We start from the raw sequence: 16,954 nt of genomic DNA on the forward strand, positions 1-16,954 counted from the left end.
TTTCTTCCTCTCTTTCTTTCCTTTTTCTTTCTCTCCTCTCTTTCTTCCTCTCTGTCTTTCTCTCTTCTTTCTTTCTTTCTTTCTTTCTTTCTTTTTCTTTCTTTCTTTTTCTTTCTTTCTTTCTTTCTTTCTTTCTTTCTTTCTTTCTTTCTTCTTTCTTTCTTTCTTTCTTTCTTTCTTTCTTTCTTTCTTTCTTTCTTTCTTTCTTTCTTTCTTTCTTTCTTTCTTTCTTTCTTTCTTTCTTTCTTTCTTTCTTGTCACATCTGGCAGAACTCAGGGGTCACTCCTGGCTCTATGCTCAGAAATCACTCCTGGCAGGCTCGAGGGACCATATGGGATGCCGGAATTCAAAACACCATCTTTTTGCATGCAAGGCATATGCCCTACTTACATGCTATCTCTCTGGCCCAACATTTTATTTCTTATATTGTCAATAACATTTTTATACTTTATTGTAAGAATACAATAATAATACATATACTATGCAAAATATCTGTTATTTTGTTACTACAAACTTCCCTGATAACTGATTTAGGATTTAGGCTTTTATTGGGGGTGTTCCCCAGTAATGCTCAGAGGCTCCCAGCAATACTTGACCCCATTACATAGGTCTGATATATCATTTTTTTAACCCAGTGATGATTGTATTCAGTATATAATGGTGCTCCAGAATCAACCCAGCTGTGCTGGAGAAGGTGGTCAGGGAGGCACATAATACTGGGAAACAAATTAGGGGACTTGTACATGCAATATATGGGTTCCACTCAAATTCTCTCCCAACTCTCAGTACTAAGTTCTTGAGGAGCTGACCAAAAGTTTACCAGATTTCTGACTAGTCAGGGACCTGGTGTTTCTAATCCCCTCATTGTTTATGAGTAACTGGACATTCCTGGGACAAGATCTTTGTGGAGTTTCAACTGAGAAGTGAGTGATAGGAAGGGATGGTTTCAGAAAATGAAGCACCATGAAAGGTCAAAGCAGATGCTTTTGTGTAGCAGCCTTTGGAATGTCCAGGATAAAGGACACAGAAGAAGGCAAATAATTGAGACAAAATATTTTAAACTTCTGACCGGTCCCCACACTGGCTTTGTTCCAAAATATAACATCACTCTTTCCCCCACTCTCTTTTGGCTGAACTCTGAGTGAAAACTAGAGACTTGGCTTAGGGAATATTAAATATTTGATGTGTACAATATGATCTAAATATTTTTGTGTATCTTGGATCTCTATTTGGGGCAAATAATTCTTCTGCTAGGAGACTGCATGATCCGAAGGAATTTATTCAAAATGCAAAACTAATTTATACATTGTCTGCTTTGTGGATAATTTGACTCATCCTGTGATCCACTTTTTACTCCTTGGCTCAGAAGGAACTCAGGATTTTTTGGCTTTAGGGAACCTTTTCACTCCATTCCAAAGGCCAAGGCATTTCTCTCTGGGTAAACGTTAAAATATGAAGGCCCCAGAATAAAAGTGACCTCACAGAATGAGTTCTCACATTAGCAAGAGTTGGGTTAAAATGTGACCAAATTGTCTGTAATCGGTTTGAATATACTTCCAAAAAACGGCTGGCACAACTAATTTATAAACTAGAAATGTATCTACCACTTCATTTAAAATTCAATAGGTCTTCTTCAGCCTGTAGTATGTGATCTTTCTTAGCAAGTTACTTACTGATCAATCGACTAGTATGGACCCATGAAATACTACAGGGAGGACAAAGATCCAATATTTTTGTCCAGGCATTGAAGAAAATATTGGCATTCACTGATCTCTGCATTTAAGAATTATGATCACAAATTAAAGACAAATTTTTCAAAATAACATACCATCTTAATTTTCCAAAAGTATTTGAAGTGGTAAAGATAATTTTTTCTGGATGGAATTCACATAATCTAGAGAATTAGTTCAGTGACTAAAAACATTTGCTCTGTAATCAAAAGGTCATAACTTTAATCCTGATTCTTTCCATATATACCAAGGACAGTTTCAACTTCTTTGGTCACTGGGACCCTGGGGCTAACACACCATGGGTGATCTCCTGACAGAGAAAGGGGTGTGTGTGTGTGTTTATGCATTACAACTAAATATGTGTGATTATGGTGCCTGGGGGTGCAATCACTATTGAACGTGTGCGAGCACCACATTCTTAGGAAAGCATTCCTGGTAAGCTGAGAGTATGAGCATACACCACTTTGGTAATTTTTCCCAGTGAACACCACAACCATATGTGTAAGTAGCACGGCCAACTGTGTGTGATCCCTAGTCATTACAATGATAACAGCAAAAAGGAGAAAAATGTTATATAATATATATTTTGACCAGAAAGATAGGTCAAGCTCTAGAGAGTTTATGCATAGCATGTAGAGGCCACTGAGTGAACATCCATTCACTGAAAAGGATATTCTTGGTGGCTGGTGGCTAATAGCACCACTGAGTCTGAACAGTACTGCATGCCAGGCCTGAGGTATTAAGATATCAGGTCTTATTCAAGCCTGTGCATGACTGGGAGTGGATGCTGGGCACAAGTAACTAGCACTGTCAGAGTAGGTTCTATTTAAAAATGGATGAAGAAAAATAATACCACAAATTATTACATACATCAGTGCAAATTGTCTTTAGTAAGAATCGCATTTTCACCAGTAGTGTTAAAAGTTCCAGTTCTTCCCACCTACAGTTATTTGGTAAATTTTTTAAAAATTTTAATCATTGTAATAGGCATGTAGTGTTTATTAAAATGATCCAAATGTTAAAAAAAGAATTAGGCTTCAAAGGCTAAATTTAGTTGAGCCACTCTGGTATTGCTATAAATAATTTAGTAATTCCTGTCTGGTATCAACATCTGCACAAAGGGTTAGTGACCGATCCTGAAACTAGGGAACTTATCTACTTTGAGGCTTAACTCTTAGTTAAACTTCAGGTTGAAGCCTGTTTTTGAAATATTGAATTTCCTTTCAAAAAGATAAATATTTGGCAGTAATAGAAAGAATAAAGTTGACATATCATGAATTCTGAAGATAATTCCTCAGTGGAATTCCAAGAATGTTTTGATCTGCTAGAATAATTGTTATAAATATATTGGGTTGATTATCTTGAAAAGAACCACATTTATTTGTATATTAAATTTCTGACATATACAGAAACTCTACAATAGGAATAGGGGGTACAAAAGCTAAATTTTTGAGTCAATTAATTCATCTATGAAAATGTCCATAATCCATGATTGCAATAATAATGGCTTTTGCATCCTCAAATTACTTAGTAATTTTTCTATACCCTACAGTTCTATAATGTCCTGCTTAAGTCCTATTGGCAAATAGGATGGGTAGAATTTAAAGAGATAGCAAGGGATCACACTAAAATTAGGAATCCACAAGATCAAAAGTCATGATTGCCTAAGAGCTGATATTCCATGCATGGCTCCTATGATACTTCTGATGGAGTCAAGAAAATCCAAATGCCTATATCACACATTTGAGTGTTTTCTCTCAGTACAAAGTCCAACATTCTTCTGTATTCTCTGTAAATTTTTTGCTACAGTCTGCTCACTACTTTTCTCAGATTTTTTTCTTACCTTTCCTCTCAGGTTGTATTTGGCCAATGGGAGACTATCGAAGGGTTGGAAAATGAGATGGGAAGATAAGGCTACTTATTCCTATTTCTATTTCTGGAAGCAGAGACCTATAATTATGGCATCTTTTTTCCCCCCATGATCAGAACTCCCATGTCATCCTAGTGATGTTTGAAACACCTATGACAGATTTAGCCTAGATTTTGAGTTAATGATTATTCTATTTGGTCCCAATTCCAAGGCCAACAGATATTTCTTATAGTTACTGAGCATTGAGTCATCTCAGTTTCCATTTTGCTCTTCCATTCACATCACGCAAATATATTCACTGGAATTAGATTCCATCTGTTTAAAATACCACTTTGTTTTCTTTTTTCTTCATAATAACTTGGAAGATTAATCTTCTAAGTTAAAGCAAGAAGGCAAACCAAAGAAAGAATATAGGAAATATGTAAACCTCCTGGGGCTGGAGCAGTGGTTCAAGCGGTAGGGTGTTTGTTTTGTCCTCACTAACCTAGGACAGACCACAGTTCGATCCCCCATGTTCCATATGTTCCCCTAAGCCAGGAGTGATTTCTGAGTGCATAGCTAGGAGTAACCCCTGAGCATCACTGGGTGTGGCTCAAAAACCATAAACCAAAAACCAAAAAAAAAAAAAAGTAAATCTCATTGATCTTTAAAAATATTGTGGAGGGTAGGTTTGGGCCATACCTGACTGCTCAGGGCTTACTCCTGTCCTTGTGCTCAAGGATAACTACCTGTGGTTCTTAGAGAACCATATATAGTGCCAAAAATTAAATTGAGAACTTTCACATATATGGGAATACCATAACCCATGTTCTATATCTCTAGCCCTTAGGGATGACATCCTTCTCTTCCTCTTCCTTCGTGTCTTTCCTCCTCCTCCTCCTCCTCCTTCTTCTACTCCTCCTCCTTCTTCGCCTCCTCCTCCTTCTTCTACTCCTCCTCCGCCTTCGCCTCCTCCTCCTCCTTCGCCTCCTCCTCCTCCTTTTTCTACTCCTCCTCCTCCTTCGCCTCCTCCTTCTCCTTCCCCTCCTCCTTCTCCTCCTCCTCCTTCTTCTACTCCCCTCCCCCTTTCCTCCTCCTCCTTCTTTCTTCTTCTTCTTCTTCTTCTTCTTCTTCTTCTTCTTCTTCTTCTTCTTCTTCTTCTTCTTCTTCCTTCTTTTCTTCTTCTTCTTCTTCTTCTTCTTCTTCTTCTTCTTCTTCTTCTTCTTCTTCTTCTTCTTCTTCCTTCTTCTTCCTTCTTTTCTTCTTCCTCCTCCTCCTCCTCCTCCTCCTCCTCCTCCTCCTCCTCCTTCTTCTTCTTCTTCTTCTTCTTCTCCTTTCTCCTGGGGCCACACTACATTATGCTCAAAGGTATTCCAGGCTCCATTCTCAGAATTACTTCTGGCAATGCTTGGAGGACCATATGGGATGCCAGAGATTGAACCTGGATTAGCTGTGTATAAAGCAAATTCCCTACCCACCCTGGTTCCTACGGCCCTTAGTGATCTTTGAAAGATGTGTATTTAATAAAATCAGAGATGGGTGCAAAGTTTCTGAAACACAATTATCTGATGCCTTGGCTAGAGATAAATGTTCTTTATAAAGAGTTTTTTTTAAAGAATACATTCTTCACATAATTTTTTGCTTTAATTTGCTTTCTATATCTTTAATTTGTTCTGGACAGTTCAAAAGGAAATGGTTTTTGAACAATTGAATTGTCCCTTTTTATTGAAAAACATCACCACACTGGAGATCAATGATGATAGCTTAATTGTTCTTGTGCTGTGCCAGGCATTTCTTTAACTCAGGCAGTCCCTAGAGTTCTAGCATGGTTGAATCTATCCCAGGGTCTGTTTATCTGGACACTGAGAAGCTCTAACAGAATATATGGCAAACTCTTCTGTATGTTTAACAGTCATTCTCTTTTCCTTAGCAGAGAAGAAATAACTTATGTCTTATTTTCTCAAAATGAATCGGGAAGTAAGGGTTATTGCTTCCATGTGATAAACACTATCAAGTCAGATATGATAGCTTCTATTTATTGCAGATGTACAACAGACTAGCATTTTACATATGTTTTCGATTATATTAGTGCTTACAAATAACTACCATCTGACAGATGAGTAGGGTGGGGCTATCTTTTATCCTAATGCATGAGTATTTGAAGACATGAGTGTCCATGAGGGATTTATTTTGCAGCTGTTGGAGAATCCACAAAAATGAAAATTACTATGTTCCCCTTAAAATCCTGAGTTGAATTACAGAGGAAGTTTGCAGGATCCTTGGCATAGAGGAAAAATTATTAAAAGCAAGTCATATTGTAGGGTTGTCTGAAAGTACTAAAAACACAGAGATGGATGGATTAGAGAAACTGTCTCTAGGGGTGAATTTACCACATGGGATACAGTGCTGGAATGTTGTTAGAATATATTAATTATATTTTTCTTCCCCAGAACTTAAATTTTCAGTGTGTGAGGTAGTGTTTTCTTTTGCCTGTTGGGTTTTTTTTTTTTTGGTCACACCCAGTGGCGCTCAGGGATTACTCCTGGCTTTGCACTCAGATGTCACTCCTGGCAGGCTCCGGGGAACCATATGGGATGTTGGGAACCACCTTCCATCCTGGGTCAGCTGCCTGCAAGGCAAACACCCTACTGCTGTGCCATCTCTCCAGCCCCAGGGTCAGTGTTTTCTGATGTGCATAACAGAGAAGTAACATCTCATTGTAGTAGACTCTAAGTAGAGTGATTATTACTTGGTGCTAATTCTTTATCTCCTCTGTTTCCAACCATGATGTTTGTCATATAACTTGTCTCTCTGCCCTTTGTTTGACCTTACACCTAGGTTTGGTCAATGGGTTTAACAAAGGAAAGGAACAGAAACTTAACCACTGCTTGCCTTATTGAGTTTGATTTTTTGTTCTCTCTCTCTCTCTCTCTCTCTCTCTCTCTCTCTCTCTCTCGCTTTTTCTCTCTCTCCATGACTGTTAGAACATAAGAATTATATGATCTAGTCTACTTGATTCCAGCTATCAGTTGCTGGTCATTAAATATATAAGTGACTGAAATCAGTAAAAATGAGAAGAATCTTCTAGTTAAATGCTGTTTAAAGTGCTGACTTGAAAGCTTATTAACTAAATAAATGCTTGGTGGTTTAAATCATTTAATTTTATAGTGGTTTGAGATATATCATTATTGTGGAAAAGGGTAGCTTATAATTTATAAATACTTAATTATACATTTATCATGGTTGTGTGCTCAAATAATTTAAAATTTTGAGAGATAGAATTCATAAAATGTTTGGAGACCATTGAATCAGTTATTTTTATGAGTCCACTCTTATAGTCTAATGTCAATTTAGTTAGAATTTTTTTCTCATTATTAAAGTCTATGTCATCTTCAATAGAGCTTCTTTGATTCTTCCATCAGATGTAGATTCAGTCACTAAAGTTTTTTATTTTTATTCAGTCACTAAAGTTATTTTCTATCAGTATCCCTAATGTTTAGCATACCACTTGGTACACTAGAGAAGCTTATAAAATTTTAGTCAATAAATGACAGAGTTTTATGAGTTACATGATGAAATGTTCTTAACATTTGCAACTTTTAAACTTGCATTTACATAACAAACCTGAAATCCATTTTGTCTGTATCATTTTGTCAATATTCTTTACTCTTTGCTCTTCTAACAATATGATATACAATATTCTATATAACTAGTATATAAAATAATTATTTTAATAAGATGTTAGTCATGTAAAGCAGAGCGGCTGAGCTCTATATTATTTGAGAGAAATTGCTCTAATTGTTTCCATAGATGAGATTAGAAACAAGTATGTTTTTTATTTAAATCATATTGGATTTTACCAGTCTAGATTCAAGATTCATCGAGATTCAAATGGACAAAGGCCACTATCAAAGGGTCAGATTGGTAAATAGTGAAGTTAAAATATGGGAATTTTAGTCTGTGAAAGTAGCTCCTGATCATGAAATGGCTACAAAAGCTTAGTCTCTTGAGTTCTGGTCTCTTGAGATATCTTTCCAAACTTGAAAATTTCAGTTTTATTGTATATTAAACTGGTCAAGAGATTAAATTGAACTTCACTTCAAAGACTTTAAAAAAGAAGAACTCACTAGTAAAAGAGTTCTTATCTGGCAATGTGTTTATATTAATATACAAAAGTTGAAAAAAAGTTTTGTGGGTTACAGCTAAAGTATCAAAGAGTTCAAGTTCAGCCTGTAAATACTAGTCTTCTCAGACACATGAATGAATAGGCCCACACTATCTAAAATGTGGCATTTTATTACCAGTGTGTGGATTTGTTCATTTTTACTTTCCTCTATACTTATGTCCAAGGTGGCACTTGCTTAAGACAAACCAACCTCTATCAGCTCTGTCTGTATACATACAATTTAAGTATTTACTATGGGGGTGATTTTTCATCATTAAAATAGGAAAAGAGGAACAGCATTTAGATAGCTCATTCAGAAGTCCAACATTATGTAGCTTGAAAGCTTGAAAATCCTATAGAACATATGAGCATTTCCTTTTCCAGGGATGAAGGAATCATTGTCTGCAGAACTCTACATCTTTCCCTTTTGAAAGATGTGGAAACTGAGGAAGGAAGTGGAGTTTTCTCAGTTACTTATTTAGGAATACAGCTAATTATTAGTGGACCTGACACTAGAATCAATCTCTTACCACACTACTTCATCAGTAACTCTTGGTTGGATTGTTCCAAAAGTTTATACCAGACTGTGAAGTTCTGATATATTCAATATTAATGTTGAAAAAACTTATATGGGGAAACCTGGCTATATTTGATTAATGGCATAAAGGTATTACAAGTAATTTTTTTTGTTAAGGAAACTTTATACATTGTTGTTTCCTATGGATATATATCCACCTAAGAATACCTAATAAGCATTTACATGGACTCAGGGATTCTTCAAGTATTTAATCTAGCATGCCAGAAATGCCACTGCATGAGTAAATGGTTAACTGATTATGAAAAGGCAAATACCAAAGAAAACAATGATAAAAATAATAAATGTATTAGCTGCAAATTAGGCAAAGCATGCAAATGTCAGAAACTTGAAAGAGCTATAGCTGGATGTAAAAAGTACATAGGTTTTATGTTGGGCAGAATTAGGTTTCAATACTACTCTGCTGTGTTATGTACATAAGTCAAAATCTCTGCACCTCAATTCCTCTAATTATAATACGAGGCCATGACAACCAACCTGAGCATTTTTGGTCACACTGAAACAACTGTTTTAGTTATTTCTTCCTACATTCAGATTTAACCCTGTGACAGCTATATTTCAGATGAGTTGACATGGTTTAATCACATTTCCACTTAGATAAATCTCATTTCCATCCTTATATAAATTTAACTTCCTGAAATAAATCTTCCATTATTTGCTCTGTTTTGATTTCTGTATAGAGCCCACAACTGGCAGTGCTGGGGGTGTAATGGGGAGAAACCAATAATACTGAAAAGTGAACTCCTGACTTGAATGTACTTGAGTTATCTCCCCATCTTTGTGTCATTTCCTCCTCCCCACTCCCACACCACCCACCCGCAGTACCAACTCACAGAATTAGGCTGTTGAAATAAGATGGACGTTACAAATCACGAAATTAATGGATGTTTTGTAAATGGCGCATCTAAAGGATGGCAATGAAGTTTCCCACATCCATTAACAATAATTTCTTCCTAAAACTCTTCCTGTCAGTAGTGATTTAACTTTGCTCACTCGCTAGGACTAAATCAACTTCAATTAGTCTGTTACTGGACTATATGTCTACTCCTTTTCCATTCCTAAAATACTTACCTCTCTGTTAACTGGAACGGGCAAAGGAATGGAAAGAGAATCATGATTGATTAAGGCCAAGAAAGCGTCAGAGGACAAAAGACAGTGAGATGATTGATAACCAAGGAAAGGAAGACCCAGAGTCTACCCATGGAAGAGCATGGGAAAAAGTAGCGAGCAGTGGTACTCACCGCTGCCCACCACCAGGCGTGGGGAATGCTGGTGAAGTTAGTACCAGGCACGTCATGTTCCACTGAGTAGGCAGCTGCAGAGAAGGTGAAGATACCCATGGCGATGAAGAGTAGCAGGCATCCCACCTGCTGGTAGCACTGGCACAACGTGAAGCCGAAGGCGCGCAGACCAGTGGAGTGGCGTGCCAGTTTGAGGATGCGAAAGATACGCATGAGACGCATGATGCGCAGCACTTGGCCCACCTTGCCCACGCGGCCCACAGTCTCCAGGTCATGTTCCCGGGGCGACCCTTTGCCATGCGGCTGGTCCTCCCCGGGGATGCTCTCGAGCAACAGCTGCAGGTACAGGGGCAGGATGGCCACCAGGTCCACCACGTTGAGAGCACTCCTGGCAAAGCGCCGAAGATCGGGCGTGGAAGCCAAGCGGAGCAGGAACTCGAGGGTGAAGAAGGTCATGCACAGCAGCTCCACGTGCTCCAGGATGGGCCTCGGGTGGCCACCGCTGCCTCCCACATCTGGCTGCCGGTGGATCTCCTCGACCGTGTTCAGCGCCAGCGCCACCACGGAGATGAGCACGAAGAGGCTGGAGGCCACGCCGATGATTTTGGCCGCCACCGACGAGAAGGGCTTCTCCATGAGGTTCCAGAGGCGTTGGCGCTGCGGCCCGAAGAAGCGCACGTCTCGGAAGAGCTCCTCGGCCTCCTCGGCCAGAGCCTGGGCTCGCAGCTCGCGCTGGATCTTGAGCTGCTCGCTCAGCTCATCCCGCCGCTCCTCGAAGCAGATGCGGCAGCAGCGAGGGGAGTACTTGAGCCGCACCCCCCAGTAGCCCAGCTCCTCCAGAAAGTTGCGCGGACACAGCTCATCGCGCACCAGCAGCACGCCGGACGCGTAGAAATTGTACACGAGTTGGAAAACCGCCGGGTCCCGGTCGAAGAAATACTCGTCGGTGGGCTCCTCGTAATCATCGCACAGTCCCAACTGGCGGCTGCGGCTGGGAGCGGTCACCAGGCGGCCCAAGCGCGTCTTGGGGTAGCAGGCCAGCTCCTGGTAGTCCAGCTGGTAGCTCTGGCCGCCAACGTTGACATTCAGCGTGGACGTGGCTGGGAGCTGGTCCGAGCCACCCTGGAGCTGGGACGTCGTGGCTGTTTCTTCTGGCTGATTGTCCTCTGCTAGGTCGTCCTTCCAGTCCTCCATCTCTTCTTCCTCCTCCTCTTCCTCGATGTAGTAGTTATAGTTGCCTTCGATCCATGGAGTGATGCTAGCTTGGGAGCCACTGCGACCTCCCACGGAGCAGAGGCTCCCACGGTGTTGGCTGGCTTCTGTGTGCGATGTGATCTCACTGTCCGCAGTAATCCAGGCCTTGGAGCCCCAAGACCGTCGCCTTTCACTCTGTTTCAGCATGGCTGGGGAGAGTGGACACGCAGCTGCTCCTTTCTGGCGATACAAGGGTCCTTAGGTTACTTAAGACACTAGGAGGGCAGATGATATGCTTTGTACTGCCTTAAAAAGAACAGCCTAAATCAGCAAGGCCAGGTATTACCTTTAGAGCTGCTGCTTCTTAGGCCCTGTGCAAACCGACCAGCCCAAAGGGTCTGAGTGCTTATGCAGATGACTATTAACTGCTCTATTCTTGCCAATAGGGTAGATGTAAGTGTTAGGAGGGATTTAGAGCCTCTTAGCATGTGTCCTGGAATAGCTCTCCAGTGTATGACGTAGAGGATGATTAAGTACTCTCAAATCCACAGATAATCAGATAGGCAGAAACTATTGCTAATAAAAATGCCTGGCAACCCTTAGAAAGTGTTTAGAGTATGTATGCTGAGAAAGAAGCTACTAAATTTGCTATTATTGAGCACCCGTCTCTTCTTTCTGAAGTTTCATCTGACTTAGAAATCTCACTAACCAAGAAAGGGTGGAAATACCAACAGAGTGCTAAAAGTGGACTTTAATATTTTTTCTCAATATAAATGAGAAGAAATATAAATTCTAAAGGATCTTTTCCATTCAATCACATAAGCATTTTATTTTAATCCTTTCTCAAATTTATATTCCTCATTAGCACTGATTGATCTTTAAGTTTCTCCTGGTTTTGGTTTTTGTTGTTAGAGTGGGGAACATCAGCAGTGCTCAAGTTCTGTAATCAGGGATTGCTCTGGATAGGACTCAGAGAATCATATGAAGTGCCAGAAATTGAACACAGGTCAACTATATGCAAGGCAAGCACCTTACTAACTCTTCTGCACCACATTCTGTCCAGACTTTAGACACTCTCTTCATATTTATTTTCATTCTCCGTTCTCTTGAGAATAAAGACAAGAAGATGTGGATAGAATACTATGAAGCCTTAATAAAGAACAAAATTATGCAATTTGTACCAACATGAATGGAACTAGAGGACATCATGAGTGAAGTCAGTCAGAAAAAGAGATAAATAGAGAAAGAGCTCTCTATTATGTGACTTAAAGACAAACAGTGAAGTTGTAACAAAAAACCAAAGCAACATATTTCAGGAGAACTGATTTAAAGAATTAAGTTGGAAGGAAAGGTATTAAAGGGCTATGTCTTGGGGTCCTTGGGAGAGGGAAGTGTGTATACTGGTGATGGGTATAGTGTTGGAATTATGTGCAAGATGAACTATTGTCAACAGTATTGTAGATCACAAAATCTCAATCAATAAGACATTTTTTATTTTTTAAAATAATATCTTTATTTAAACACCATGATTACAAATATGATTGTAGTTGGGTTTCACTCATAAAAAGAACAACCTCCTTCATCAGTGCAACCTTCCCATCACCAATGCCCCCATCTCCCTCCTCGTCCACAACCCGCCTGCATTTGAGACAAGCATTCTACTTCCCTCACATATTGACATTGTTATGATAGTCCTCAGTGCAGTTCTTTCTCTAACTGCACTCACCACTCTTTTTGGTGAGCTTTATATTGTGAGCCAGTTCTTCAGCCTTGATCCCTATATTCTCTGGACATTATTATCAGAGTGTCTTTCCATATAAAGGAAAATTCGTGACTTTATCTCTCCTGTTGGCTGCATAATATTCCATTGTGTATATGTACCAAATTTTCTTTAGCCATTTATCTGTTGAAGGGCATCTTGGTTATTTCCAGAGCCTGGCTATTGTAAATAGAGCTGCAATGAATATAGGTATGAGGAAGGGATTTTTGAATTGTATTTTTGTGCTCCTAGGGTATATCCCTAGGAGTGGTATAGCTGGATCATATGGGAACTCAATTTTCAGGTGTTTTTTTTTTTGAGGAATATCCATATTGTTTTTCATAAGGGCTGGACTAGATGGCATTATTATCAGCAATGAATGAGAGTTCCTTTCTCCCCACATCCCCACCAGCACTGATTGTTCTTGTTCTTTGTCTTGTGTGCCAGTCTCTATGGTGTGTGATGGTACCTTGTTGTTTTGATTTGCATCTCCCTGTATAATCTGTGAAGTAGGTAGAAGGGTGGTCTTCCCAAACTGAACTAGGTATATGAGGTGGAAAGTGCCTTTTCTATTTTTTGTTTAGCTTTCCAGACATATTACAAACATACACTAGCAAAATCCTTTCTCCATCCCTTTATTTGAATATATCTCCATTAACATAAGTCACAGTAAGTTATGTTTTGAGTTTTCTTAGTAACCATATGCCTTAGAAGTATTTTCATATCTGAACATAAATATCTGCCACATTTTGAAACTAACCACGAAACAAAGATAGACATAAATGTTGTTTTTAGTTTCTGCTTTTTTAAACAATAGTGTACTTATTTTACACATGCTCAACACACTTGTGATTTTGCTTAATAATGAAAAATTTGTGCAGCCAATTAAGCTGACCATCCTCTTCCCCATAAGGTCCAGAGTGCAGTGGCTGCAGACAGCAATCAGCCCTTGTTGATAGTGTATGCAACCTGTTGCTTGTGTGGGCTGTAATAAGGGACCTTAGAGACAGTCCTTTGTCCTGGATGCTCTTATCTGCTCTTATACTGGTCCCAATCTAAACTTCAAAGAATTCCAAAGGGACACTTTGAAAACTTTGGAAATCTTTAGGATATTGTGTCCAGAATTCCAATTGGCCAAGTCATCATGCCTATCTGCACCAAATTGTTGAAGAAGAAACATATGATTGAAGCTCTGTACCAGGCCACGTTCAAATTTCCAGGTTGCCAGATAGCCACATCTCCAAGAAGTGGGTCTTTATAAAGTTTAATGAGTTTGTAGACACTGGTGGCTGAGATGTGGTTTATTCAAGATATCAGAATCAAGAGCCACTGGACAAATGGTACACAAAGCATGCCTGAAAACCTTGGATCACACCTCCCATCCCCCATCCTACCAAACACCACCCCAACCCACCCACCAGAATAAATCTTGCTTCTTAACAAAACCAACAAAGAACCAAATTTCCTTCATGTTTACCAATTTGCACCTCACAATCAGTGAATGAAAATATTTTGCCATACTTCTTGTCATGTGGCCATTTTTGTAAGAGAAAAACAATATGTGGATTAGTTAAATTTCTACTTTTCTTCTGAATACAGTCAAATACTTTCATATGCTTGGCTGCATTTTTCTATTTTTCATTGAGTTGTTGGTATATTACTGATTTTCTTTTTTTTTTTTTGCTTTTTTTTGGACCACACCTGGTGATGCTCAGGGGTTACTCCTGGCTGTCTGCTCAGAAATAGCTCCTGGCAGGCACGGGGGACCATATGGGACACCGGGATTTGAACCAACCACCTTAGGTCCTGGATTGGCTGCTTGCAAGGCAAACACCGCTGTGCTATCTCTCCGGGCCTGGTATATTACTGATTTATAGAAGAGCTTAGTTGTTATGAAAACAGACCCTTTGCTGTGAGATAAATTAAAGATATATATAGGTATTTACTCTCATGGTGAGTTTTTCTCATTTAAAATTTTGTTTTTAAGACCTCCTGAGGTTGGTTATATTGGATAAGTATTTTTCACTGTAGTTCTTTAACATCTTCTTATACATTAATTTATCATATTTAAGAATTTTATTCAGTAGGAATTACTTTTGATATAAAGAAGGAAGGAAAGCCCCAACTATATTTTCCATAATTTTAATCCTGATATTCCAGTGTATTAATTCAATAATCTTATTTTTTTCTTTTTTTTTTTTTTTTTTTTTTAGTTTTTCGGTCACACCCAGCAGCGCTCAGGGATTTCTCCTGGCTCTATGCCCAGAAATTGCGCTTGGCAGGCTCAGGGGACCATATGGGATTTGAACCATTGTCCTGCACACAAGGCAAACACCCTATCTCCATGCTATCTCTCCAGCCCCTCAGTAATCAATCTTAACCTCATTGACTTGTAGTTTCATCATTTATCTTTATCATGCAGTTTACTTTTAATTATGCTTTAAACTTTTAGGAATAGGTGATAGTTGTGCAATGTCTGCACACACTAGTAATACATTTGTTGGTGTAGTTTAACTGTGACCTCAAATCTATCCTGTGAGATTCTAAATGAATTCCTAAAGTTCTGTTGGCAGACAATATGGATGTTTTTCTGATCATATGCTTTACTGTTTTCCAATTTCTTTCCTTTTAATGTTGTAGTTAATAATATCACAACATTTTTATCCCATCTAAGTACTAACCAGGCCGACCAGGCCCTGCTTAGTTTATGAAATCTAATGAAATTAGTGTGTTTAGGGTGGTATAGCTATAGACTGTCACAATATTTTTAATGCGTTGCACATGTACTTTTCCATAATCAATTGTCCCTTTATTTTTTGTTTGTTTTTTGTTTTGGTTTTTGGGTCACACCCAGCAGCCCTCAGGGGTTACTCCTGGCTCTAAGCTCAGAAATTGCCCCCGGCAGGCACAGGGGACCATATGGGATGCCGGGATTCGAACCACTGTTCTTCTGCTTGAAAGGCAAACGTCTTACCTCCATGCTATCTCTCCAGCCCCCAATTGTCCCTTTATAAAAAGTAAAAGGATCACTACTTTTTGTGCTGTTTAATTTTCTCTTATTATAATCATATTTTATTTCTTTTTTTTATTGTGACCAATGTGAATTACAAGCCTTTTCAATTATATTTAAGGTACATAGTGACAGTGAATTAGGGCCATTCTCACCACCCATCTTGTCCTCCCTCCACCCCTGTATCCGGCTTGTATCCCATACCTCTATTTGCCCCCTCACCCAGTCTGCTAGTGTTAACTGCTGCCCTCTTTGTATAGCATGTTGTAGATTGGGTATCAATTCTATTGTCCTTGACTTTGGGTTTGGTGTTTAAGTCTAATTATTTATTTATTTATTTATTTATTTATTTATTTATTTATTTATTATTTTTAAAATATGAAACACTTTACGAATTTGCATGTCATCCTTGCTCAGGGGCCATGCTAATCTTTGTATCATTCAAATTTTAGTATATATTCTGCCAAAGCAAGCACTCTAATCATTTTTTATTTCCACTCAATGTTCATATGACTGTTTGGTCCTGGTGCCCTCCATTTTTTTCCCTCAATTTATGAGGCAAAACAAGATGATTCAAACTCTGTGATTCTGTTGGGAAAAGGAAAAAAAGAAAAAAAAAGAACAGGCAATGACAATTAAAAAATAGCAACAATAAACAACAGCTAAAACAACTACAAAGAGAGAAAGAAAAAAAAAGAAAAAAAGAAAAAGAAAAGAGTGGGAGGAGGGATGGTGTGGCAAGGTTTCAGTTTTTGTTGTTGTTGTTGTTGTTGTTGTTTTTGCAGAAGCACAGTAAGTATTGGGGAAATTAGAAAGAAAATTCTCTTGGCCTCTTAAGTACCGGGTTTCTCCACCTTGAAGCATACTGTCATGGATGGGAATGACTACAGGCTTCAGACATGCTTATTGTAAAATCCCAAGGTCCTTTTATGATATCAGGAAACGTTCTGCTCAGTTGTGGTTGACAAAATCAGCCCTCTGTAATTAGAGATCTTGGTTTTGATTTTTGCACAGGTTTTAGAACAAATTTTTGGATTGAGTCATTCTTTATGGTTCTAGAAATTCTGCTACGTCATGGTTGTTGTAGTCAGTCTTCTGTAATTGGTAATCTTGGTTTGACTCAGATTCTTGGACAAAGCCTAGGATATATATTCTTTTCTTATGGTTCTGGAAGTTCTGCTCAGTCGTGGTTGTCAAAGTCAGACCTCTGGAGTTAGAGATCCTGTTGTTTGTACAAATCCTAGGCTATTGGTCCCAGGAAAAGCTCTGCTCAGTTGTCAAAGTCATTCTTCTGTAATTAGTGATCTTGGGTTTTGCACAGATCATAGGATGGGGTATTTTCTGATTTTCTCTTACTGCTAGGTGATGAGGTAGGGCAATCTGCTCTTAGATTAAGTTGCTGTTTCCTCT

At 38.9% G+C, this 16,954-nt stretch overlaps 1 protein-coding gene and 2 non-coding genes across 3 annotated transcripts in view; 1 reads left to right on the forward strand and 2 right to left on the reverse strand.

Moving 5' to 3' along the window:
* Positions 1-10,982, reverse strand: part of KCNV2 (potassium voltage-gated channel modifier subfamily V member 2) — a 17,670-nt gene extending 6,688 nt beyond the window's left edge. The window contains exon 1 of the mRNA XM_049773344.1: positions 9,582-10,982. Coding sequence (XP_049629301.1) covers positions 9,582-10,982 — 1,401 coding nt within the window. The remainder of the gene's footprint in view (positions 1-9,581) is intronic.
* Positions 10,983-13,409: 2,427 nt separating this feature from the next.
* Positions 13,410-13,546, forward strand: LOC126030369 (small nucleolar RNA SNORA70). Its single transcript, XR_007503112.1, has one exon. It is a non-coding gene; the product is annotated as a small nucleolar RNA SNORA70 (small nucleolar RNA).
* A 2,370-nt stretch (positions 13,547-15,916) lies between these two features.
* On the reverse strand, positions 15,917-16,020 carry LOC126028610 (U6 spliceosomal RNA). Its single transcript, XR_007502451.1, has one exon. It is a non-coding gene; the product is annotated as a U6 spliceosomal RNA (small nuclear RNA).
* Positions 16,021-16,954: the final 934 nt, after the last annotated feature.

This window comes from Suncus etruscus, chromosome 1, assembly GCF_024139225.1.
Source record: "Suncus etruscus isolate mSunEtr1 chromosome 1, mSunEtr1.pri.cur, whole genome shotgun sequence".
NCBI lineage: Eukaryota > Metazoa > Chordata > Mammalia > Eulipotyphla > Soricidae > Suncus > Suncus etruscus.